This window comes from Melanostigma gelatinosum (genome assembly GCF_949748355.1).
Source record: "Melanostigma gelatinosum genome assembly, chromosome: 18".
Classification (NCBI taxonomy): domain Eukaryota; kingdom Metazoa; phylum Chordata; class Actinopteri; order Perciformes; family Zoarcidae; genus Melanostigma; species Melanostigma gelatinosum.
In genome coordinates this window covers 12,415,731-12,443,025 of record NC_136651.1, presented here as the reverse complement: position 1 = coordinate 12,443,025, position 27,295 = coordinate 12,415,731, and the positions used below count along the sequence as shown (strand labels likewise).

General features: G+C 41.2%; 2 protein-coding genes across 5 annotated transcripts in view; both read right to left on the bottom strand.

Annotated features, from left to right (window-relative positions):
- trabd2a (TraB domain containing 2A) overlaps positions 1-7,941 on the bottom strand; it is a gene marked incomplete at both ends in the record, with an annotated part of 52,782 nt that extends 44,841 nt beyond the window's left edge. Inside the window, 2 exons of the mRNA XM_079288853.1 lie at positions 5,867-6,427; positions 7,837-7,941. Coding sequence (XP_079144979.1) covers positions 5,867-6,427; positions 7,837-7,941 — 666 coding nt within the window. The remainder of the gene's footprint in view (positions 1-5,866; positions 6,428-7,836) is intronic.
- Positions 7,942-14,067: 6,126 nt separating this feature from the next.
- Positions 14,068-26,099, bottom strand: LOC306791907 (uncharacterized protein). Of its 4 annotated transcripts, XM_079288822.1 has the most exons (15): positions 25,694-26,099; positions 24,420-24,533; positions 24,178-24,340; positions 23,881-24,073; positions 23,259-23,381; positions 22,337-22,459; positions 21,641-21,763; positions 20,733-20,855; positions 20,023-20,145; positions 19,707-19,812; positions 19,217-19,287; positions 17,120-19,118; positions 16,815-16,973; positions 16,677-16,724; positions 14,068-14,740 (listed from the first exon to the last, which is right to left on the bottom strand). In XM_079288822.1, the coding sequence occupies exons 2-15, from the start codon at positions 24,523-24,525 to the stop codon at positions 14,505-14,507; spliced, it is 3,696 nt and encodes a 1,231-aa protein (XP_079144948.1). In that variant the 5' UTR covers positions 24,526-24,533; positions 25,694-26,099; the 3' UTR covers positions 14,068-14,504. The 4 variants fall into 4 exon arrangements, with proteins under 4 accessions (XP_079144948.1, XP_079144947.1, XP_079144949.1 ...); XM_079288821.1 differs by lacking the exon at positions 25,694-26,099 and having other exon boundaries at positions 24,420-24,756; XM_079288823.1 differs by lacking the exons at positions 24,178-24,340; positions 24,420-24,533; positions 25,694-26,099 and adding an exon at positions 24,623-24,894.
- Positions 26,100-27,295: the final 1,196 nt, after the last annotated feature.

Below are 27,295 nucleotides of genomic sequence, written 5' to 3'. Positions count from 1 at the left end.
AGTTGCAGTGAAGGACAAGGCTAGCTCTTCCCACTTGTTTACAATCTTTGTTGACAAGTTAAGTGGCGGCTAGCTATATATTATATTATATATATTTACTGTGCAGACCCGACAAACATTCCCAAAATGTTGAACTAGTCTTTTAAGAGTCATCCTAACCGATAGAAGTTGGTGTTGTTTTTTTCATTCAACATGCATGCAAACACACATGCACACACACTCATCATTAGGGGTGGGAAAGAACAGTTCACTTAACAATTGGGAATCTTAAGTCTGTGATTCACAAATCGCTTTACAAATAACAAAATACATTTTTGTATGTTATGTGGAAAAACGAGGGGGGGAATAGAGACTCAATATGCAGGCAGAAACCTCCGGTTCTGAAGCGTGAAAGCAATGCTGAAGTGTCTTAAAACTTGCATTCACTCGACTGAACAGCAGGGGGCGACTCCTCTGGTTGCAAAAAGAAGTCTGATTGTATAGAAGACTATGAGAAAATTACCCTACTTCTCACTTGATTTATCACCTCAGTAAACATTGTAAACATGAGTTTATGGTCTGAATCGACAGCTTCAAGTGTTCTTCGATACAGCATGATGTTCATTTATTACATTACGGTCCAATGTAGAGTAAAATAGATCATAAAGCAGAGCTTACTGTGATTGACAGGTCGCTACCACTACTAGAGATAAATACGCCGTCTCTACGTCAGTCCAAATATGGTAACTTCTGTTCATTGGTCGCAAAAATCCAAGATGGCGACGGCCAATACGCTAAACTCGAGGCTTCAAAACGGCCGTCCACAAACCAATGGGTGACGTCACGACTACGACCACTTCTTATGTACAGTCTATGACTCAACCAGAGCACAGTGCAGCTCCAGGACGATGTACAGAGTGCAAGTGTTGGAGCGCATTTGGAATAAAATAACCTTATAATTAGCTGTGCATGACGCAAGTGCAGCATTTTGTGGTTGCATGTCTGTAGAGTAAGAGACTGAAAAATAATGCACCTCTTTGTATTTATTCAATTGAGAATCAGGTTTTGAATGTAGAATCACTTCTGGATGTAATCGTGACACCAGGAATCAGAATAGAATCCAATGGTAGGATTCCCAAAGCTTCCCACTCCTACTCATCATCATTATCATCATCGTTCTCATTTTGCCGTCTAATCTTATTACAGAGGTGATTGAGACAGATTTTCCTCAGTGGCAGCTTGCCCAAAGCGCTGCCCGTGTCGGGCTGGAAAATAAGGACAGCCATTGTACTGTCCAGGAAGTCGAGCGCGTACGTATAACCAACACACTTAGCAGTCTAAACCATCGGGACAGCGCAGGGTGTGGGAGTTTTGGGATGCTCACACGTTGTGACATCGTCTCTCCTGTCCAATGAGCTTTGGTACAGAGTGAACCGTCTGCTCTCATGTGACCTCTCAGACTGGATTTATGGTACGAGACATTTTCCCACAAATCTACTGATTCAAGAACAAACCGTACTTTGATTTTTTTCAATTTAATGTTTACATCCACTAACCAAGAGAGCTCTGCTTTAACTGAGAACAGACTTAATTTCCCTGTGTTCACAGTATATTATTTGCACAAGATGATCTGTTAAAGAACAACTTTTAACCCCAAATCTTGAAAGGTGTTATGTAAGGAGATGTGAACTGAAGTTCAAGTTTGATATGGGCTTGATGTCTAAATTAGACAGGCGGGAAAATATGATAACTGTGTTAAGATAAGGTTATAGAAGTGGGTTTTGTTTGGATTACATCAGACCTTGCCTCTTTGAAGCCCAGCAAATCCAGAGACCTGTAGTCGAAGGAAACATCACAACTGAAGTTACAAGGCTGTCAAACAAAGGTAACGTCATGATACCTTTAATGGAGACGGAGTCACGCCTTCCTTCCTTAATGGCTCTTCTACTGATCTCGGTCTACATCTCAACTCTCCCTGTTCCAGTCCCTCCTCGTTATGAATGAACCAAATGGGCTTCAAACATTCCTTCCCTGTTCTCATAGACGTACACTGAGACCTGCATTCATCACCTCTCCATGCACCATTACTCCCAGTGATGGGAGGAAAGAAACAACACTTTCATTAGCAGGTCTGCTCCACTGAGGTGTGGAATGTCCCGCGGGTTTCCAACAACAATGACAGAGAAAGCCGGCCTTCATGCGGCCATTGTTGTCCTCAACAAGCTCACTTAGTGTAATGGGCAAGGCTGAGCCTGCTCTTCAAAAGACGAGGGGCACCGTGCAAGAATAAGAGCAGTCATGCTTAGCCAGATTAGGGATCTGAGTTTAGAAAGTATAATTCATTGTGGTTTGAAAATAATGAGCTCAATGGGCTTAATTTATAGTGGCAGGCAAAACTGGACACATCACTTGAAAGATGAAAAAACGGCACCTTATTTTTTAAGAGCATTAAGCTTTCTTATAGCCTGTCAATCTAACAGACGTTAGGCACTTAAGTATCAACATATAACAATAATCAGTTCAGCCGATCTTTATTTAATTGCATTTTAATCATAGTAGAGATGAACATCATGAATATTATTATATTATTTACAGATATATATATATATATAGTATCTATATATATATTTTATAGTGTAGGCGCTCTGCATCTGCTATTGTCAGAGGAAATGATTACACATTAATGAAACATAATATTCGGCTTATTAAGTTTTAGAGAAAATGCGAATGATATCTTACACTAAAGGCCACATATGAAATGAGAGTGGCAATCGTTTTAACCATCAGACTGAGTTTTAGGTTTATATTAACAAGCTGGAGGCTCAACTCTGCTGACCAATTCCTCAAATGCCTCTGTGAGATCAGAAGTGTCCTTCAGCAACTCCGAAACCTCCCGGACGACGATTCAAACTGTGCTATAGAGGTAATATTATCACCTCAAACTTCTTCGGAACTAGACTGCCATATGACTCCAGAACAGCCGCCACGCTGTGGAAATCATACTCGAAGAATATTCATCCAATCAGCTGTCCAGGCTTTACCAAAGGCATTTTTCCAAATTTCAACACATGAAATATAAAATTTCCCATTTGCCTTCCACTTTCCTCTGAACTCTGTTTCATGCCAGATGTAAATGGCCAGTGAAAACATTACGGAGACTATTACAGACCGTAGATATGGTTCTCTAGTTGTAGCCTCATTAAACAGTATTTTCAGCCAAGAATGGCGTCTGAGGCGGCAGCTTTGTTTCACCAAGACCGTATGTCACTCATCACACTGTATCTGGACATTTTACACTTGAGTTGCGCTAAAAGGCTTTAAACGAGAACTGTGAAAGAGAATGTTGACTGAAATATCAACCGGTCTGCTTCAAGCCAGCCCGGTTAAGGCATCCATCAAGCTACTGTTGATTGGATTGAAACCGAGTGTGGACATTATGGAGTGCCAGGCTGTGTACTGTGCTGGTCCAGTGACGGGGTAGCTGGTTTCTGGGACACTAGATTCCATTGTTCAGCCCTCTGGAGGCTTTGTGGATATAATTCAATGAAAGCTGTGATGATGGGAGGTTTCTCTCTCTTTATAGAGCTGTTGACAAACCCAATTTCAGCCGCCGACTTTCTTTCTGTGATATGCATTACAACTGGACCCCATGTTTAAACACCAGAATGGTTTGACAATGTCTTCCAAGAGACGAATATGACCATTATGAAAATGATTCATAGCTGACGTACGGGGGGCGACAGAAATACCACATGGGGACCTCCAGAACTGTGATTGGCTGCTTGTGTTTTCTCCTACAAGTCACGGGAGCAGTCTCCTATTTAGTGACCAGACAAGGCAAAAGTTACCAGGATGCAATTTGTGCCTACGTGTGTAGTCCGCAAAGTGAAGTCAAACAGTTACGATGGGGATTATATCAATGCGGGGAATCTGACACTGGACTACAAATTACAACCTGTTATTACAACATCACCTGCGTTTGCTTCTGAGGAAAGAACCGTCCTTTTTTGCACAACCAATGCAAGCCAATCTCACCCAGGAAACCTCGACTGAATTAAAATAACACAAGAAATTGTTGCATCTGATCTGCCATGAATGAGAAAAGTGTGCGAGGATCTGCGCAGTAATGACTTCACTGTTCACCGTGTGAATATGCTTCCTCAGCAGAAGTGAGGGTGCAAGCTACGTTGTATCATCTCATCTCAGACCGGCAGAGAATAAAATCTTCACTCCTTGCGATTGTTAACTCTATGTGCTCATCATGACATAAACATTGCCCCATTCTTCATCTACGACTCAAGAGATCGCTAATAAAAGTGCAGCTGGGTGTTTTTTGGCAGAGACTTTATGCCTGAAGGGCCTGCTTTAAAATAACAACACTCAAAGCTTCTGGGTGTTAGGGTAAGTGGTCAAGTGTAATCCCCTTAGCTCCTGACCAGCATTAACAGAAATTCCTCGATAATACACAACATGATTTCATAGCGACTGCTGCCGTTACGAAATGTTTCTAATACTGAAAGGGTCATAGAGGGGCGCAGACAGACAGGCAGACAAGGGGACTTAAGTGCACCGGTTCCCTCTTTTTCCTGGTAATTTCAGACTTGAGTCATTTGGATCCATTTTTCTTTAATAACAAAGTACGCGGCGGAGCACGGCTGAATGTTTGTACAGCTGATTATTAACACCACACCTTTCTCCACCGGACTACGCTACGGCATAGAGCGGAAAAGACCAAACTAAAGGCCTCCGTTATGAAAATAAAATGAACGTAAATCTATACATCTGGTCATTTGTATTACACATCTCGGTGCTGGTGAATTTTAGGAAATGTGAAGGCGAGTAGATTTGGCATTGAGTCGACCGAAACAAATCTAAAAAGTGTTCAGGGTAGACCCACCAGCTGCGTCACATAGCAACCCTGACACCTGTAACACACACACACTGGCTGCACGAAGGGTTGCACCAATGCTTATTCTTCAATCAGCCAATACCAGATACCAATCTGATATCAGTGCTCTTTTTTTTCCCAAATGTAAAATCTGTTTCCCTCTCTGTGTGGAAGTGGTTAAGATGTGTGAAATCGAATGTAAAGATGTAGCTACACATGAATTCACAAACCGAAAGATCCTTTTCAGGCTTGTTTAAATGTTAATTATAGCCGGGGGTTTTATGAATACAACATACTGAATTCAGAGCAGGGAATTCATGGGTTACTGCTGCACTACATTGAAAAACAGCGCAGGAGGACACACATTGTAACTGATTGCAGATGAGAAAGGAGATAACTGGACTAGACAGCACGAATATGGATCTTGAGCGCGCCCAGAGTATTGACCAGTACTAGGAGGGAGGAACAGCCGAGGGCAATTGCTGTGAATCTTTGAGTATCCTTTCCCCTGCCAAGAAATGAACGAGCACAAACATCTACAGGCCTATTTAAGAGAACTAAATTGTAATCGTAACTCATGTGATCGGTATAATACATTTCAAGTGAGCACTGGTCATTTGGTGGTTTCATGTCTACGAACAAATGACATAATGACAACTGTTCTTTGTAAGGCTTCTTCTGCCTGGAATATGCTCCCCACCCACCAACATCAAAAGTTGGTGGTCAAAAGTAGATTTTCTTTCAGAAAGTATGTAAAAAATAAAATAAAAGTGATGATTCTCAATGGATTATCCCTCGAACGAATGCCAACAGTTTCTGGACTGTTAAACTGCAATGACGCATATCTTGACAATGCCGGTGAGTGAAATAGATGAAGAAAAAGCAACCATGAGTTTTCAAGTGTTAAACGGACCGACTGAATCATGCATTTATACACTGCTGACCGGTTGAAATGGTAAAACAGTCAGTGCGCCGCAGCCAGTACAGTTTCAAACTCACCTGGGAGAAGTTGAGCCCGTTGAGTGGATGGCACTGCTCCTCCACCTTCTCGACAGCCCCCGTCCTCTTTCGCATCCTCTCCGCCTCCTGGGCCAGGTACAAGTCCAGCACCGGCACCCCACGTGTCTTGATATCTGCCTCAGTTAACGAATTCACCATCAGCATCACCCAAACGGGCCGCTTCCTCTCCCAGTTCCCGGCGATGGCGTTGAAGAGGTAATCAGCGTAAAGCCCCTTCCCTCTCTGATCCGGGGTCATCCATGAAGGCATCATGAGTTTTACATACTCTAGGTGTCTTTTCAGTCTCCGATAGATGTCTCTGGGCAGGACATCCTGCAGGTTCTCGCCCTGAGGGAGCAGCTGGCAGCTGGTCAGGGCTGAGATGGTGTAAGGGTCCGTCAGGTCCAGCTCAAAGTAGACGATGTTGCTCTCCTGGAAGGCCTGCTTGGAGTTTTCAGGGATGAAGTCCCAAACGCGTGTGTAGGGAACGTGGATTGTACCATAGAAATATGAGGGAGGGTCACGTTTGATCGTCCACAGGAAGGAGTTTAGGTCGGTTTGCTAGGGGGGGGGGGGGAGATAGGAAGCAACGAACAATTACTTTCAGTATGATTTTATTCTGATTAATGTCTTCATAGATGGCAAAAAAAAAGTGAAATATGCCCAAGGAGTTGCCTTCAAATTACTTGTTTAAATGACCAAAATAATTCATTTTACAGTGATGTGAAACAGAAGTTCTCACATTTGAAAGCTGATTAGTGAATGCTTCATTGACAAAATTGTTTCATTTTAGCCGTAAATTTTAGTAAGTCGGAACCGAATGATTGGCATATAGAGAGAAATCAAGAAACGAGCGGTGAATTCACAAAAACAGCGAGACTGTTCTTTATACTGAAAGTGCTTCATGCCATTTACTTTACATGAGCCAACACTGGGCCTGTCTGGCACCAGTCAGCAAAGTCTGTCTGTGAGAGGCTGTTTATTAGACAGGCTGCTAACAGACTGATAATGACTTATTAACAGGCCACTTAGGACCCAAGTGTCAACAAACAATACACAAGTCGGTGATTGTCAGACTGTGAAGCCAGCGTGTTTTACCTTCCTGTTTCTGCTGGATCTGACCTGAGACGCTGTGCGTGAGTTTAAAGAACATGACTGAGACTGCAGGGTAATCAATAAAAGGGAGGTGAAGTAATCTGAGCCATTTGTGTATAATACAATACAAAAGGACTAGGAGTTAAGTCTTGAAAGGATGCCACTTTCCTAAATACACACACCTAGAGTGTGTAAAGACCTGTTCCTAAAAGCCAATACACAAAACCATGCAGTGCTGGAACGATGAGTTGATTTTGCAATTGGTCGATTGACAGAAAATGAATCATTGTTCATTTTTATAAGTGATTTATATGTTATTTATCAAGCACAACAAAATGCACTCCTACCAGCTTTTAATGACGTTATTAATTATCATTATATGACGATTTATTGAGCTTCTTTGGGTTTTGGACTGCTGGTTAGAATTTAAATTATTTGCAGACAACATATTTGGATGTGGGAACTTTTGATGGGCATTTTATACTGCTTTTCCACTTGTTACGGACAAAATAGTTCAATGATTAGTTTAAAGAAATATGATACAAATAATGAAATCAGCCATTAGTTGCAGACCAAATCAAAACATAAGGGCTTCAATAGACAAGGTGTATTTGACCATTTCATTCCCCTTCATCACTACAAAGGGGGAACCACCTTCACAGACAAGTACATCTCAGTATGGTGCAACTAAATATGAAGAAGTTGTAGACATGTCAAACAGCAGAGATAGAGAAGAAATGTCACTTTATGGCTCCTTTACTGACACTGTATACTGCAAAATATAAGAAAATGTGACAGGTTCCAGGGGTCCAGATAATACGTTACAGCTGATATTACAGCTTATAGTGCAATTACTTGGCTTCAAAATGACTTACTTTCTTGTTAAGCTCGCAGTTGTCGGAGTCCCTCAACCTCCACTGGTCTGCTCGGACCAGCAGTATCACACAGGACTGAATGAATGCGCCCAAAGTGCCCCGCATCGTAGCTCTCTCCAAAAGTGTGCGCGGCAGCTTGTGTTCGCGTCGCAACGTGTTGCAGCAGCAGCAGCAGCTATTCCACCGGAAAGCGTGAATGAAGTATAGGCTTGACTACATCCACAGCTCCGGCTCCATGCGGTCGCGTAAAATGAGCTGACAAGCATCCGACAAACCGCCGGGCAGAGTCATGCTGGCCAGAGCCCCTGGGCATGGACTCGCTGCCGCTGTTTTCACGTGTGTTTGAGAGCGAGGGAGAGGGAGAGGTGGTCACCGGAGTTTACGCAGGGTCACATTACCCTCCGCACTGCCGGTCGGACTGCGCTCTCTCCTCCGCACTGCCTCTTTTTCTTCCGCGAAGTTTTGCAAAAGTTTGCAAGCCAGACTGTTCCGGGAGCGCACGAGTCAACGCACCGGGAGACAGAATCGAGTAAATCAAAAAAAATGTAATGAAAAAAAGTTAGTTTAGTTGTGTGGTTGGTGAGGATGAGTCTGGTGTGAATTTAAAAGCCAAAGTTCTCTGCACACATGCTCAGTCTGTCTGTCTGCCGATCTCTCTCTCTCTCTCTCTCTCTCTCTCTCTCTCTCTCTCTCTCTCTCTCTCTCTCTCTCTCTCTCTCTCTCTCTCTCTCTCTCTCTCTCTCTCTCTCTCTCTCTCTCTCTCTCTCTCTCTCAGCCCGTTTATCATTATTATTATCATGAACAGACCGATAAATAATGTCATGTAGCCCTGATTTTTTTTATTTTCAGTTTCACAGCCCGATGTGGTCTCCTGTTGCCACCCCATAGAAGGCCTGCGGGCAATCAAGGGTGCCAGTGGAGATCCCGTGGATAGATTATCATGCCCTGGTCGTTAATGCCTGACAAACTGGGGGCATTTGCATGAGAAAACCCCGCAATAACAGCGCGTTACTCTGCGTTTCATCACAGCACAGACACGGAGACCACAGAGCTCCATCTTTTCATGAAGATCCGCAGACTTCATGCGCCAGCCACTCAACATAACCAAACATAGCCCACTGTATAATCTAATCTTCCACATACATTTATAAGGAAGCATAAAGAGCAGCCTCAATAGTTTGGTGACCCTCATGGAGCCATGACAGGAGCAAGCACTGCTCATTCATATTTAGGCTCAAATAAAGAAAATGGTAAATAAGCCCAATTGTGTTTTGGTGTTTGTTTGAAAAGTGGGAGGGAAAAGTATTCTCTTCATAATGTATGAACGTTGTATTTTTGTTTTGTATATTATTGTCATTAATTACGTGTTATACACCCACGAGGATGTACCAAAATACACTAAGTTATAAAAGTATATCTAGTGAAACTTGGATACCAGTGTGGAAGGCTTCAAACCAGAATCCCTGACCCTTGATTTGCAGTTGAAGGCGGATCTATGCGCTCCGATTCTATGCTCCGGTGCCGTCAAAATCCTGGCGCAGCGGGGGCAGCGAACACATGTTGGTGTTATCAGACGTCTGAGTAAATACAGGACGGTTTGTTGACGCAAAGAAGGACTTCGGGGCTTAGTTCTTGCAGACAAAAGAACAGGCTGGAAAAGCGGCGATGAGGCCGCGATGTCTGGAAAGACGGATATCAGCAGTCCAGGGACGACCTCACAGCTGTGACGTCACTGACTGTGAAAATCGTATTAATTAATATCGTTTAATAGATGTCTTTGGTGATATGGGGAGGACAACATTTACCCAGTTAACATAGAAAATGAAAATTTGTATTGGCCAGTTCTACAGTGTTTCTGTCCACTGAAGTAATTAGGACCCATGGTTTTTAACGGGACCCTGTTCACGCTCCTCCTAGTGGAGAAACTTGCTTTTTTTTAACCAGATGTGCGATTCTCTGCTCATTCCCTGTCTTTAAACATTAAAGCTGTAACATCTCTGTGCTTAGTTGCAATTTGAAACACTGAAAGAGAAAGAGGAGGCAGAAAGATACAGCGAGGATGGAGGGTGCAAGGACAAAACACAGACGAGGAGGCAGAAAAGAAGCAGACACAGTTCTAGATACAGACTTTGTGAGTGATGTCTCTCCAGCATCCACTGATCTGAAGACTTCCGGATGTGGCTGGTTCTCCTGAATGTCTCATTCAATTTAAACTTGTTGACCCTTTTTCCCCCCCATTCTATTTCATTCCCAGACTGAACAAAGGGTAACCTTGAAGAAACACAGCAGCAGTCAGGCTCTACTCTCACTCGCCTTCTCAGAGAATCGAACTACCGGTTTTAACCGCAAATTCTAAAAACTACTGAAATTACTTTTGTCTGAAGGAAATCCGTCCAAAGGGGCTGCCAGATCACAATGAAAGAGGCAAAACCAATGTGATGCCTGTGTGTGTGTGTGCGTGCATGTGCGTGCGTGTGTGTGTGTGTGCATGTGCTCATCTTTGTTGTGCATCTGTAGAAATGTAAAAAGAACACCTGCTGCTGCTTCCTCTTTCATGTCCGAAGAGGTGGAGAACATGCAATTTGTAGAGGGGCATCCGTGTGCAGCCACACACACACACACACTTCCTTTATTTCCATTCCCCACAACCCCCACGGAGGCTATTCTTTATAGATACTCATCCAACATACATCATCCTCTCGAGCTCTGTGTAGCATTAGGCTACGTATGTCTGAGGCAAAGGACCTGTTAACTGCTGTTAAGTGAAGCCACATATTTCAGCTCTTCTCTCATACTAAATGCGGGATGAAGTCTGCGGTTCATGAGCAAAGTGTTTTCATAACTTAAAACCATATGACACACGAGCGTGGGGGGGGGGCGGGATGAGTAAAACCTGGTCTCATCACATGAGTTGAAATAATTTATTTTACTGGACGCTGTGATACCCTTTTAGTTTAGATGTGTTCTTTTATAGTGATGACGCCTGTTTTAATTGATAGTTATTTAGTTTGAAAGGGAAAGTTAATTCAAGCTTTGACGACACATTGTGAAAGAATTGGACATTTGCTTTTTTTCAAACAGATTCAACAGTCGTTAAAAGTCCTCTTCTTGCTTTCGATGTTTTAATATGAATTCATTCATGAACATTTTAACTGAATGCAGTATTTGTACAACCCTTTACCTGCTGTGTAATAACTCATTCAAAACGTAAAACATTATCTTTTAAAGAATGAAACTGTTGAAATTCAGAGTGATCCGTAACCAACAAACTCCAACATGTTAATGTATTTCAAAAGTATTGATTATTTTATTCTATGAAAGAGGAGTCTGTTTGAAGCCCGTTGTGCACTTCAGTGACCCCTGTCGATACGACGGCACATCTGTACATTTCCACTTTAAAGCGGCTGCGTTTGTGAAGATCAAACAGCGCTGGGCTCTGCTGAGGGTTTCCGAGCAAACATCTGATTCTGCCTCTTTAGAGAGATCTTCAAAAGGATGTGACAATATGGAAATCACCACATGTTTCATTTTATAAAGATGGGAGGTGGATGTATTTGATCCTGTCAGGTGACACATGCAACTCTGACTATCTCTTCGGAAGAGTAAAACGACAAGATTCTTTTTTTAATACTTTTCTTCATAACGCAACCCTGATATCTGATTGGTCACACCTAAAGTAAAGTTGGAAAAAACCATAAGCAATAAACAAAGAGTGCAAATGTGAGTGCATGCAAACTTGCAAGTGCTTCCAGATCGCTATCTGTAGTTTACAGCGTTTGTATGTTTGCATGCACACTTGCTTTACGCATTCCTGATGTTCTTATAATCCTAAAAACAAATGGACCACAGAAGACATGACATGTCAGTTAGCAGACTCCTGGACAGACGTATCCATTCATGTTCCACATGAGAAGAGACGAGGAGAAGCAGGGTAAGCCTTCCAGTAATAGCTTGAGTTCATATGACTCAGTCTTTTTACAGATGGTCATTCATATCGACCATGGTTTACTTCCTTTGCACCCCATTAAACTCTGATTGAAAAGACCTGGCACTAGTGTCTGCAATTCTCCGTGCATGTGTGCATGTGTGTGTGTGTGTGTGTGTGAGTACTGCATGCAACAGAATGACTGACTATCTGGCATTTGGCCTTAGGTCTGCGTTCTGCGAGAGCCCTTCTATTTGCTCATGCTGTTGCTACACTTATTGTTATTCTTATGTTATTGGTAATTGTGCAGTAGCCTATTACTGAACTTAGAAGTAGCTGGCATAAATATACAACCAGCAGACAGTAGCGTAGCTTAGCTTAGCTTAGCTCGGTGTATTTGGGGGCAGAGATGGCTCCATCTAGCAGATTTCTACAGACTAAACAAACAAGCCATAGCTTGTTAGTCAGTGAGCCTCTGCTTTATGCTATCTGGGCTAACCGTCTGCTGCCTGAAGATTCATATTTAATGGACAGACGTTAGAGTGGTGCATTTGTCTTCACCTGCAGAAAGTGCAATTTGGGATCGTGTCATAAAAGGTACCAGCCACACTTGAACGACCTCAATAAGCACCTGATAGTTTCTACTGACTTCAGCATCATATTGACGACTTCACTGATGCAGATACAACAAAACTGTACAATTAAAATGATCTGTTTTCCTCTTGTACTTGTATATTCATTTTAAACATCAGAGGACTTCACAAAGAGCTCACTAACAATGTGCATTGTTACTAAAGAAATGCCCAGGACAGACACGTTAGTGTCTGATGTCGAATGATGAAGGTCTTTCATCAGGTGGCTTCCTGCTGAGGGACGTTTCGGAACCAAAACAATGACTCAGACATTTTATTGTTTACGTAAAAAAAAAACATAAAAGCTACCTTGTGTTATGGCCTGCAGACGAATCTTGATCCATGTAATCTCAGTAAACAGTGACTTCCTTGAGTTTCCTGCGTGGAGTCGGATACATTGTGGTGGTTAGGCCTACAACATCCTGATCAGGATTTAACAGCAACACTACCAGAGTCGTTCACTGACAAAAAGGAGATGTGCCCTTTGAATAGATCATCTGACTTGACCGCACTAATGATCTAAATGGTGTTTTTGTGACCGTTTACAGTAATCCCATCTAATCCCATCTATTCTGATCGATGACTTCCCAACGCAAGCAAACAACCCTTCCAGAGAGCTCAGCATCCGTACGTTTCATACGCCAACTTTCGAGTTTTAGCGGCGATACAAACCACATGATTGCTGTGTTTGATATTCGCAACACATTCAATTATCCGCTTCTCGTAAACAGCTCTAGCTTCAGATTTCAAAAACAAACACGACATTAACTCCAAACGACACACAGACAGAGAAGGCATGACTGCACGGCAAGTTGTGATGGAAGCGGTCCAGTGACTGAGCCTTTAGTCACAGCATCAAAGAGAAAATGGTGTTCATGGTATAAAAAAAAAACATTTACTGGAATCCAGGGAGTCCTGGCGGCTCTGTGGTCACACACACACGCACGCGCACGCGCACGCACACACACACACACACACACACACACACACACACATACTGGTGGATATGTAATAGGCGGACTTTTTCGCCATACAGGCCCGGTTGTGGTTTGGATGGACTACCCTTTCCTGAGGTCCCACAGCTTTGGCAGTTCGGTTAAAACACTTCAAAAAATCTGAAAAAAATTCAGCTCACTTTAGATTTCAGATACAACCAAAACAACTTCAATACACAGCAACCTAATTCTATTGTGGTATAGGCAGACATTTCTATTTTTGACAAAAGTGTGACTTATGAGGACCAAAAAAACACTGTTGGGTCTTTAAAGGGACAATAAGCCCGCCCTCCTCATTAACATAAATACACACACCTGACAGGACACAGCATTACTGGAACAGTTAATTTAATATCAAAACTAATCTTAATAGATGACCAAATTGGAGGCATGCAAGTTGGCCACCTCCAGAGTGAGACAGTATGTGTATAGATAGATCTATCTATCTATCTAGAGAGAATCAGCGAGTGCCTGAACCTGGCTTCAATATCTGGCTTTCATTTAACATGAAAAAAACAAGAGGTGGGGCGCTTTATCATTCAGTCAAGTTTATTAAGTTCAAACTCAGGCCACAGACTTAATTTTTTTGTAAACAACTCTTGACAAACCGAAGATAACAAGAGAGAGCGACAGAGAGAGAGAGACAGCGACAGAGAGAGAAAAAGAGAGACAGCGACAGAGAGAGAAAAAGAGAGACAGCGACAGAGAGAGAAAAAGAGAGAGAGACACAGACAGAGAGAGAGACACAGACAGAGAGAGACACAGACAGAGAGAGAGACACAGACAGAGAGAGAGACACAGACAGAGAGAGAGACACAGACAGAGAGAGAGAGACAGACAGAGAGAGAGAGAGCGAGCGAGACAGAGCGAGACAGCGCGAGAGAGAGACAGAGAGACAGAGAGAGAGCGAGCGAGAGAGACAGAGAGAGACAGAGACACAGAGAGCGAGGGAGAGAGACAGAGCGAGAGAGAAAGAAAGAGAGACAGAGAAAGCGACAGAGACAGAGAGCGAGAAAGAAAGAGAGCGAGAAAGAAAGAGAGAACGAGAACGAGAGAGAACACATGAACATTAACTTTCCTGCCAAAAAAAACAAAATAACAAAAAAGGATATTTGTTTACAGCTTCTGTGACTGTCTTTTTTCAGCTGTTCCCCGATTCCGAACGAAGTCTCTGACATTTTGCACAGTTCTTTGTTCCAAGACTGGTCCTTCCACCAACTTGCAGTGACTGCATTCGTTCTTGGAGGCCAGGTGACCTTTACGAATGTGATTTTTGAAGTGCCGCATTACTGCTGCAACCTCAGCCTTGGACCACGCTTTCTTTGTCCCTCTTCTGGACCCAGCATCTTTTCCTGGAAGATATACAAAGTAGACAAGACGATCACACAAACAGAAAACAAAATGTATTGGCAAAATGAAGCAATCAAGTACGGACACTTAGGAATATGTTAAGCAGTAAAACTTACAACAAATTACTGTGATAACATCTTTAACATTTTAAAGTGGCTGAACCTTTTTATATTTCAATAGATAACTCATTACAGTGCATGAGGGAAACCATTTCTGTTTTTTTGGTTCTGTACTCTAACACACTAGATTGGAAATTAAAGAAAAAAAACAATGTTGAGTTAAAAGTCTCAGTGAAGCGTATTTACCTTCTATACTGTGACGCAATCTCCAATGAAACAGAATATTTGAGCTGTGTACAGTAACAAGTGGGATCAAATTCTTCACATTTGATTGGACAGCTAAAGAGTGGGCAGGCTTAGAGTTTAGCATGATATGGAGCTACAGAGGACTGTTGGCTTTACACACCTCACCAGTTGGTAGAGAGATGGAAGGGAAACCTTGCAGATTTTGAAACAGCACAGTATCACTGCACCGTAGCCAGTACATGCAGATGACCGGTACCTAGAGCTCTCTGCTGAGCCACTGACAACGCAGACCGGCGGAAGTACATTTTCTTCCCACCGATATTCAAATGCACATCTCTTGTTGTCTGTCTCCACATTGTTACCAAGATCAACAAAAAGGTGATATCACTGGTGTGGCTACTTCGTGGCTCAAAGTTTTGTTTGATCGGATACATTTTGAAGACTTCAAACATTTGAAACTGTTTTGCTGAGAAAAGAAAGGGACTTTATGGGGATTTTGATGAAAGTTACCTGGATATTGATATTGTTTTACATATATTTGGCATAGAACAAGAAATAAATGAACAATCAACACTGGAACTTTAATTAAGATCCAATTCACAGTTAAAAAAATTATTGAATTAACATCCACATTGGATTAACAGTGGGAATTGGGCCTGAAAGTTCAATATTGACCTTGAAAATATTAGTCATAATCTTCAGACTATGGTCTGCTCTGGAAAAAGGCAAGCTGTGTTGATTTAGTGTCGGTGCTAGCACAGAGGGGAAAAGCAATGCCACTTCATCCAGCAAAATAAGTGCCAGCATTTCTGGTACTAATAGCTATTTACTACAACGTTTTGTACCTAACGGTTTGTGTCTGTCCTGAGACTGCAGATCGAAAGCAGCGGAATTTGGTAAAATGCATCGGTCTCCTTGGATGAGATTAATGTGTTTTGTACATGAATGATAATGGTTTGTTGCCGTGATAACTTCCTTCTCAAAATCCTTCCATAAAGTATTATTAGCCATTGTGAATGTTATGGCTTCTGATAAACCTTAAAACTATTACTAAAACCCGCTTAAAGCTATTTCCAAGAGTCGAGACAAAACAATAAAAAGTGAGTCAGTCGGTTACTGTATAAATATGTATGGACTACAACATATTTTAAATAGGATTAGTCAAGCCTGCAATTTTCTTACCAGACCAGGAGTCTCTGGTCACAGTGAAAATCAGGGTGAAACATTTAAATGGGTCCAATGAGTGTAGTACACTCATTCGTATGTGTGCCTGAAACAGGTAGAATGAAATTCACTACGGCCATGTTATGTTTTAGTTTATAAATAATGATACATTTTTTAACAGATCTGGTATTAGTTATATTTACCACAATCTTCAATCCCATCTTCAATGAATTAAGGGATATAGATAGATAGAGATATATATATATTCATACCACTTTTTAAAATATTTGTTAAAATAAGCATTTTTCTTGAAAGTGAACTTTAGCGTGAACTACTTGGGCGCTCCTCACTCTTTTTAAATCGTATGTCTTCTCATTTTGCCTTTTCTTTCTTCTATACCTTGCATCAATGCCTTTTTGTGTCTAATGTAACTACTTTAAAAGGTGCTCTACCATCAAACTTGGCTTACCTTCAGAGAGAGGGGCGGTCTCAGTTACTGTGGACGACACTGTTCCTGCTAAACACACAATTTCACAATACTTTAGTTTCAAATTGAATTTAAAGAACATTTGGTGAACAGCGACAAGTATAAAGTGAGGGAACCTACCTGAATCTTCAAAGTCATGGACCTGCTCTGTGATTGTAGAGTCAGATGTAGCATCTACAGGCTCGCTAGTTCCAAACTCTGATGCTCTGCCTGCTGTGCCACAGTTATCGGATTCGCTCCCACTGTCCTCGTCTTCAGTGCCGCTGAATGCAATTTCATCTGGAAAATAGTATTAGTAGTTCTCGCATGAAAAGCTGCACATAAAAACAAATCAAAGTTGGAAATATTTTTGCTTATTATATGGCAGCATATATAAAATTTAAAACAGTATCAGGTGTGTTGTAAGTGTTAATTTCTTTACAAACCGTCCACTTCAAGCTCATCCAGTGATTTTCCCTGCATGCTGGAAAGATTCCCTTTCTCCATCGATAAAAGCAGTTTGGAAATCTTGGCCAGTTGTGTTGTGGGAACTGATAATCTGTAGAAATCCCGGTGAACACGGATGTCGTGACCCATGAAATCTGCAACCTGATCAAGTTCATTGTTTTTCAAATTAAGGACTTGTGAGAGTGTGGCGACGTGTTTCCTGAGCTGTGTCGACCTGAGGTACTCGGGGTGCTTTGCTCCACACTCGCTTGCATAAACACGCAAACAGTCCTGTCCCCTGTAGTGGCTCATCGAGTTGGGTATCGCAAACAGGAAGACATTTGTGGCACAAACACCACAATCTGTTCTTTTACTGGTAAGGAGTGACAGAGCATCCATCATGCTTGGTGTGAGCAGAACTGCAACCTTTCTGCCCCTTTTTCCCATGATTTCGATTCGGCTGAAATAGTTGCACAGTCTCTGTTCAGTCTTCGACAACCCCATGGCAACATCTTCATGAAGCTTTGTATCGTCTCTTTCATGGAAACTTTTGAGGCGCATTTTTGAAACCTCCCCAGCACGTCTTCGATTGAACACAATGATTTGTGTAAGTGTACTCTTTGCAAGTTGAGCATAGTTCTGAGTACTGGTCTTCTCCTTCAAGTTGCAAAAGGCAGTTTCTGCAGACTTCTCGAGGTGCCGATGAAGGCTCTGAACATCTTCAGTGAAGGGTAATGTTGATGGCTTGTTATATTTTGCGTCACTCAGTGTGTTCAGGGCACTGTGAGACACCATCTCAGACCACTTGGTGGTGTACAGCTTCTTGAACATGTCAGTGGACTTGATCAGTTCTTCATCTTCTGCCATGAGGCCCCTACAATGAACAATGTCACAGATTTTCTGAAGTGCATGTCCCAATTTCAGCGCGAGGCTTGGTCTTGCGTATGAGTGTTTTTCTTCATCAAAACCTGAAACTTTCTTTACAGCTTGCACAACCCTCTGGAAGTTAGCAGGTTTAACAGCCTCCTCTAGGTTATGTACAGAGAAGTCTTCGCGCAGACATAGCAACAAACGCCCCACTTCACGGAGCTTTTGTCGTATGTACTCATACTTGGTAGGATCTTGTCCATGTTTGTTATAGAGTGACTGAGCTAAATTAATAATGGTGAGGTCATTTCGCACAACTGAGGCAACCGCATCCTGTTTCATGACACTAAGGATCCTCCACACTCCACTTGAGATCTGCTGACAGAGTGCAGATTCTTGAGCTTCAGCCAAAGCCAGTACTTTGGTTCTCCCAGGTTCTTCATCTTTGTTTTCTGGCTTAAAGGGACATCTGCGGGCATGTCTCCAAAGTTCATTACGAATGTACATGCCTTGACAGTACATACAGTGAATAAACTTTCCAGCCAGTGCTTTAGCCTTTGGTTTTCTTTTCACTTTCAGTGGTCCTGTTCCATCTTGTAAAACTTTAGTGTTGTGTCTAAAATTTCCCTTATTCCTCATCTTTTCTACTAATATCTTGCGATCTTTTGAGTGCTCAGGGAGGGAAAATGCTTTTACAATTTCAGCATGTGTCTTGTGTGTTTTCAAATGGCGGGAAATTTTGCTTTGTGGCTTACCACAAACATAACAGTAATTCTTTTTGGTCATAGTCAGATGTGGTACTTGTTGTTCGTGAAGCGCAACTTCACACTTTTCCTTTGTTGAGTCTTTGGTAGGATTCAATGAATCAGATGTTTCAGCAGCATTGGCAACCATGTGATCTTCAAGAGGTGGGAAACCTTTTACTGAAGTGGACACAACTGGGACGCTCGTGTCTGACCCATAAGATGTTCCAACATCAGGTAGTACTGGTTTTACTTGAATCTGTTCGGCTTTCAACTGACTAGGCATAATGGGGATGCTTGCATCTGAATCATCATCTTCTGTTTCTGAGTCTGGTATGTATTCCTCATCGGACATGCACTTATCATCATCTGATATTTGATCCAGAAACTGGTAAGAAAACAAAGGATTTCACGTGATGATGGACAGCTACAGACAGTTAAGAGTTCAACAAACCATATGTGCTCTGTTTTCTGTGTCCAACTCACCTGTGATGAGTATTGGAAGTTATCATTTTTAATTCTTCTGAGGCAGGATTTATGCCAGACTCCTGAACAACCTGTAAGACATTTTGAATATACAGTACAAAGTTTCAATACCACATGTTTATTCAAAAAGTCTCCCTTTTAAAGAGATAATTGATGCCCATGTTTGCACTTGTAAGTGTAATAACAGGTGCATTGGAGAAAAACCTCTAGCATTAAAACATAACAAATCTTGTCAGTGCCAATGAAGCAAAATAAAACACCTTTAAGTAATCTGAATGATATCCCACACTCTTAACTACTTCAACTTCATCATAACACATGTTTACACATCCTACAATTTTGAGAACTAGTTGATATATTAGCCTATGTTGTGAAACAAGGATTATTTGTCATCAGTGTTTCATTGTTGAATGGTTTGTACATTAGAACAGCAAATATACCGACCCAATACCCTAAGACAAACTCTGTACCAATTCAATAAATATCTCACCTCTGCATTCATAGCCAATCCACTTGTAGGAGGATACAGGTCCCACACAATGAACACACTTGTCCAAGGAGGATATTGTTGCGCACACCAGGCGATGATTTTGACACTGTTAAAATTAAGTATAACTTATTTCTGACAGTTTTACATTGACATCTACTAAGTTGACTACATTTTCCAATTGACCTTCTGAATCAGATTTTTCTTTTAGGAACTGTAATTGTTCCATATACACCATATGAGGCAACTGCACTTACACACACTAATGAAACATGATTTCATGTTTTTTCATAAATAATGTAATTAAACTTAAGTTTACCTTTTCAACCCTGTGGAAGGGATCAAGTTGTGGACATATTTGAGTCAGGCCATCCTCAGAGGTCTCAATCTTGTCAGTCGCTTCACTCTCAGCAGTCTCAATCAGCTCACTCTCAGTTATCATCTGTAGCAGGCAAAAAAGGAGGACAATGAACAGAGAGAAACTGTAATGTACCATTACAGACACTATTTGGAGTTTTAATGAGAGAAACAATCCTACTGTTGCTAAAACTATGTTATGGACACCAAACATTTCCAGAGGCATTTCCTTATCAAGACCCTGAAAAAAAGGTCTTATCATATCTATATTTGTTGAAGACTGGGTGCTTCTTGTGTAACATTATGTGGAAGTTATGACTGTTTTTGCCTTCATAGTTCTTATATTAGCTGTGATTGATTAGTTAAACAGACATACATATCACATGCAGGTTGTGCAAATATTCTTAAAAAACAAAGTGCTTGACACACACACAAACAATACTGACTTACACTTGGACAAGCATTTAATGAGATGGCTGTCCCAATAAAACATACGACAGTCAGGCAGCTGCACACACACACAACCATCATATTGGTATATTTAGACAATATCTCATGTCCTCATATACCACCCGTCTCTATAAACCATGAGAGGAGACTACACACACACACACACTAATGAAACATGATTTCATGTTTTTTCATAAATAATGTAATTAAACTTAAGTTTACCTTTTCAACCCTGTGGAAGGGATCAAGTTGTGGACATGTTTGAGTCAGGCCATCCTCAGAGGTCTCAATCTTGTCAGTCGCTTCACTCTCAGCAGTCTCAATCAGCTCACTCTCAGTTATCATCTGTAGCAGGCAAAAAAGGAGGACAATGAACAGAGAGAAACTGTAATGTACCATTACAGACACTATTTGGAGTTTTAATGAGAGAAACAATCCTACTGTTGCTAAAACTATGTTATGGACACCAAACATTTCCAGAGGCATTTCCTTATCAAGACCCTGAAAAAAAGGTCTTATCATATCTATATTTGTTGAAGACTGGGTGCTTCTTGTGTAACATTATGTGGAAGTTATGACTGTTTTTGCCTTCATAGTTCTTATATTAGCTGTGATTGATTAGTTAAACAGACATACATCACATGCAGGTTGTGCAAATATTCTTAAAAAACAAAGTGCTTGACACACACACAAACAATACTGACTTACACTTGGACAAGCATTTAATGAGATGGCTGTCCCAATAAAACATACGACAGTCAGGCAGCTGCACACACACACAACCATCATATTGGTATATTTAGACAATATCTCATGTCCTCATATACCACCCGTCTCTATAAACCATGAGAGGAGACTACACACACACACACACACCCACCCAACATATTGGTATATTTAGACAATATCTCATGTCCTCATATACCACCCGTCTCTATAAACCATGAGAGGAGACTACACACACACACACACACACCCACCCAACATATTGGTATATTTAGACAATATCTCATGTCCTCATATACCACCCGTCTCTATAAACCATGAGAGGAGACTACACACACACACACACACTAATGAAACATGATTTCATGTTTTTTCATAAATAATGTAATTAAACTTAAGTTTACCTTTTCAACCCTGTGGAGGGGATCAAGTTGTGGACATGTTTGAGTCAGGCCATCCTCAGAGGTCTCAATCTTGTCAGTCGCTTCACTCTCAGCAGTCTCAATCAGCTCACTCTCAGTTATCATCTGTAGCAGGCAAAAAAGGAGGACAATGAACAGAGAGAAACTGTAATGTACCATTACAGACACTATTTGGTGTTCAAAACATAGTTTTAGCAACAGTAGGATTGTTTCTCTCATTAAAACCCCAAACATTGTCAGAGGCATTCCCTTATCAAGACCCTGAAAAAAAGGTCTTATCATATCTATATTTGTTGAAGACTGGGTGCTTCTTGTGTAACATTATGTGGAAGTTATGACTGTTTTTGCCTTCATAGTTCTTATATTAGCTGTGATTGATTAGTTAGACATACATATCACATGCAGGTTGTGCAAATATTCTTAAAAAACAAAGTGCTTGACACACACACAAACAATACTGACTTACACTTGGACAAGCATTTAATGAGATGGCTGTCCCAATAAAACATACGACAGTCAGGCAGCTGCACACACACACAACCATCATATTGGTATATTTAGACAATATCTCATGTCCTCATATACCACCCGTCTCTATAAACCATGAGAGGAGACTACACACACACACACACTAATGAAACATGATTTCATAAATAATGTAATTAAACTTAAGTTTACCTTTTCAACCCTGTGGAAGGGATCAAGTTGTGGACATGTTTGAGTCAGGCCATCCTCAGAGGTCTCAATCTTGTCAGTCGCTTCACTCTCAGCAGTCTCAATCAGCTCACTCTCAGTTATCATCTGTAGCAGGCAAAAAAGGAGGACAATGAACAGAGAGAAACTGTAATGTACCATTACAGACACTATTTGGAGTTTTAATGAGAGAAACAATCCTACTGTTGCTAAAACTATGTTATGGACACCAAACATTTCCAGAGGCATTTCCTTATCAAGACCCTGAAAAAAAGGTCTTATCATATCTATATTTGTTGAAGACTGGGTGCTTCTTGTGTAACATTATGTGGAAGTTATGACTGTTTTTGCCTTCATAGTTCTTATATTAGCTGTGATTGATTAGTTAAACCGACAGACATATCACATGCAGGTTGTGCAAATATTCTTAAAAAACAAAGTGCTTGACACACACACAAACAATACTGACTTACACTTGGACAAGCATTTAATGAGATGGCTGTCCCAATAAAACATACGACAGTCAGGCAGCTGCACACACACACAACCATCATATTGGTATATTTAGACAATATCTCATGTCCTCATATACCACCCGTCTCTATAAACCATGAGAGGAGACTACACACACACACACACACACACACCCACCCAACATATTGGTATATTTAGACAATATCTCATGTCCTCATATACCACCCGTCTCTATAAACCATGAGAGGAGACTACACACACACACACACACACCCACCCAACATATTGGTATATTTAGACAATATCTCATGTCCTCATATACCACCCGTCTCTATAAACCATAAGAGGAGACTACACACACACACACACACACACACTAATGAAACATGATTTCATGTTTTTTCATAAATAATGTAATTAAACTTAAGTTTACCTTTTCAACCCTGTGGAGGGGATCAAGTTGTGGACATGTTTGAGTCAGGCCATCCTCAGAGGTCTCAATCTTGTCAGTCGCTTCACTCTCAGCAGTCTCAATCAGCTCACTCTCAGTTATCATCTGTAGCAGGCAAAAAAGGAGGACAATGAACAGAGAGAAACTGTAATGTACCATTACAGACACTATTTGGAGTTTTAATGAGAGAAACAATCCTACTGTTGCTAAAACTATGTTTTGGCCACCAAACATTTCCAGAGGCATTCCCTTATCAAGACCCTGAAAAAAAGGTCTTATCATATCTATATTTATTGAAGACTGGGTGCTTCTTGTGTAACATTATGTGAAAGTTATGACTGTTTTTGCCTTCATAGTTCTTATATGGGAAAAGTATAGATAAACTAAAGCAAGACAAGCTAACAAATGCTACAGAGAAGTGGATACAAACTGCAGGTTAGTGTTGTGGAAGATGTCGGTCTGAGGAATGTTCTCAAGGTGCGTTCGCGTCACGTTTGGTGTGAACGCAGCTTTAGGATCGCAACGAATGACGTCACGTATGAGCCTCAAGACGCACAGTCACAAGAAGAATGCACGAGTTGTGTTAAAGTAAAATTTGGACTACCTTGCATCTCCACGGCCAGTCTGAGTCACCATAATTATAGGTGATCTCCTCTCCTTGACTGATGTCTCGTGCTGCAAACAAACACAGATGGGGCTTCCCTTTGATGGTTACGTACTTCATCTTGCCATTAGGGTTTCGATTATCGTCGTTTACAAGCCTTCCAAGCGACCCATCCTCTTTTGCTGCATCAACACTACAAAAATACAAGTGAATATTAGTTTCACAACAGTAAATATATAAAATAAAGGCAATGTGTCATTTAATTTTGATTGGACTAAGCATTGACATAATACGCACCACCATAGTTTGCCATTAAAATGGAACTCAAACATGAAAACCTTAAGGCTGTTGTGGTAGATTCTCTGTCTCCGCTCACATTCTTGCTTGCTTATCAGTTCACCTCTATATTCTAAGAGAAATTCTCCCTTTTCAAATGGAGTACAGGTGAAGATGCCGCGACCTATTTCATACACAGAAAAATATCCGTCAAGTTTATTCATACTTAAATCATGATTACAAAATCAGAACATTCAACTTACCTTTGAAGGCATTGATGTATTTGACATCAAGTCCCACTTTGTCCGCTCCAGTGTCAGTGTAGAATTTTGCATCATCCTTTGGATTTATACGTCTTCGCCGTTGCATATTTTTTGCTGAAATTACCAAAGAAGATGGTTGTCAGGATTATCATCTTTATTTGTAGAACATGCATGTTCAGAAAACATTGTATAGCCATTTAAACCAGTAATATACTGGGATAAAGGTGAGGAAGGCCAGCAGCGTGCTGGGGTGTCCACTGGATACTGTGGAGGTGGTGGGAGACAGGAGGATGATGGCGAAGCTCTCATCCCTGATGAGCCACGCCTCCCACCCCATGCAGGACACTCTCGCAGCTCTGCACAGCTCCTTCAGTCTCCCCGCTGCTGTCAGGCTGCACAACAAACTGCTCTCGGTGGACCACTAACACACTGAACACGAACACTTTAATTCATTCACCTGGTGCAATATCTTATCTAATCCGTGCAATATCCAACACGTTAAAGTATTTACCTGATCCGTCTATATATTCTGTATATACTGGTATATTTAATACTCTTCTTTACTGTCTTATTTTATTACTGTTTTACTGTTTAGTTTATTATATTAATTGATTTGTATCTTTTATTTTATTTACTTGTGAGCAATGCTGCTGTAATCCTGTAATTTCCCCACTGAGGGACGAATAAAGGATTATTTTATCTTAAAAAATATGAAGAAAATGCATAACTGCTCCATTCATATTTGTAATTGACACTGCTTCACTTTTTAAGAATATCATTAGACCATCTAAGATTAACTGTCCTCTCTGCAGGCACAGAGTAAACGCACTATCGCACTATTATCATATTGGATAACCCGGACCACCCTCTCCACCAGCTCCTGCAGGGACAGCGGAGCACTTTCTCCAACAGACTCATGCAGCTCCGCTGTCACAAGGACAGATTCAGAAAAACATTCATGCCCTCTGCCATTAGACTTTATAATAAAACACTCGCTCGCTAGCTCGCTAACACGCTAGTTTGCGCTCGTTCGCTAGCTCGTGCGTTGTCATTGCTAAGGCCAGTGTTGAGCCACATCGTGTGTCAGCTAATGTTCGCTACATCGTCTGTCAGCTAATGTTAGCTTGTTCGCTAATGCTAGCTAGCACACCACATGACTCAACTGCCCTTAACAATCACAAAGCATGCCATCATATCTCACCTCACACTGTCTCATCTCCTCCAGTCTCACCTGTTGCGAGCTCCGTTTTATACATACAAATAAAAATGCTTACCTGGTGGTGGTGTCTAATCCTCCATGAGTCCATGCGTCTCTTCCATGCCTGTCTGTGATTAAAGGGCTCCTTGGACTTGATGTCCGTAACGTTACATCGCTCCGACGTCCCTCCCTCGCGGGAAAACCAGGACGTGACGTCCCTACGTCACTCCGACGTACCTCGACGTAAAACCAGCCCGCGAAATTTAACTTGTGTATCAAAATGTGTATGAAACTGCACCAGCATGGTCAAGCCGATAGCAGGCGCTGTTCTATACACAGGGATACACAGAAATCAGGTCAACTGGTAAAGGTGGACTTAAGAGAATGTATGTTATTTAGACACTTATAAGGCGTTTACACTCTTTGTTTTATGAGGATCAGAAATCAGGGCTGCTGGTAAAAAAGGACTTTCCACGAAAAAGAGATTGTATGTTATTTAGACACTTATAACGGAGTTTACACTCTTTGTTTTATGAGGACCTCAGCATGGTCCGCATATACCAACTAAGTTCTCATAATGCTGGTGTGTAATCAGGTGAACAGTCCAGCCATAACATATCCACAGACACACACACACACACACACACACACACACACACACACACACACACACACACACACACACGATCCAAATGTTTTTACATTATAAATGTGTCTTGCTCAGTCACAACTTTTTAACAACCAAAATCATGGAATCCTTATGAAAAACGTTTGTTTACACTATACATGTACATACATCTGGCAAAATATCATATCATACCAGTTTAACATTCCAAAATCACGTCCTGATGTCCATCACAACGGACATACCACAAACAATAACCAAACAATATTTTTAAAAAGAACAGTTCAATTGTAAAAATCAACAACTCTTGTGTCTTCTCAGTACCTTTGTGTCATCACGCTGCATCGTGATGACTTCATCACCGAGACAGTCACATGAAACATGTTCACTTTTGTTGCTTTGATGGACTGAAAACAAAATCCAATTGAAATCTACCCTGTTGCTTTTCCAAACATTGTCCCCAGTTGAGGTCAAACGTTGATCTTGAGTTGTTTATTGCTCTCAGCCAGTGTTTAAAAAAAAAAATCAATTATCTTTTCCTACTATTATCGTTCCAACTCCACCCTCGACTTCCAGCCCGTTCCATGAAGACTCTCTTTCCCTCTCTGACGTGCATGTGTCTTCAGATCATTAAGTTTCATGATGACATGCTTAACGTCTCAGTTATCGGTCACTGCCAGAGGCTCAAACGTGTTCAAAAGCAACATTTATTTCCACTTTCAAAGAAAAAAAAGAGCGATTGACTGTTCTGATATTGACCCTGACTTGTGAGTTTCCACGCTTGTCTCGCTTTCATTTTATTGTCAATCTGTTAAAACGTCTACCAATATCAATGCATTTGTTTTGCTATTATTTTAGATGAAGTCCACTGTACTAATACAATGGTTAAAGAAGTGAACTTAATCAAAGGTGGCAGTTCAGAGAATCTACACAACTTTGGAACTGTTAGGATTCAGTCAAAAGAACTGATTCAGCGCTGAGTTTGTCCATACAATTGCAATTATCGTGCCTGTCACTGAAAACGAATGGCCCAACAGTATGTGACTCGGGAGG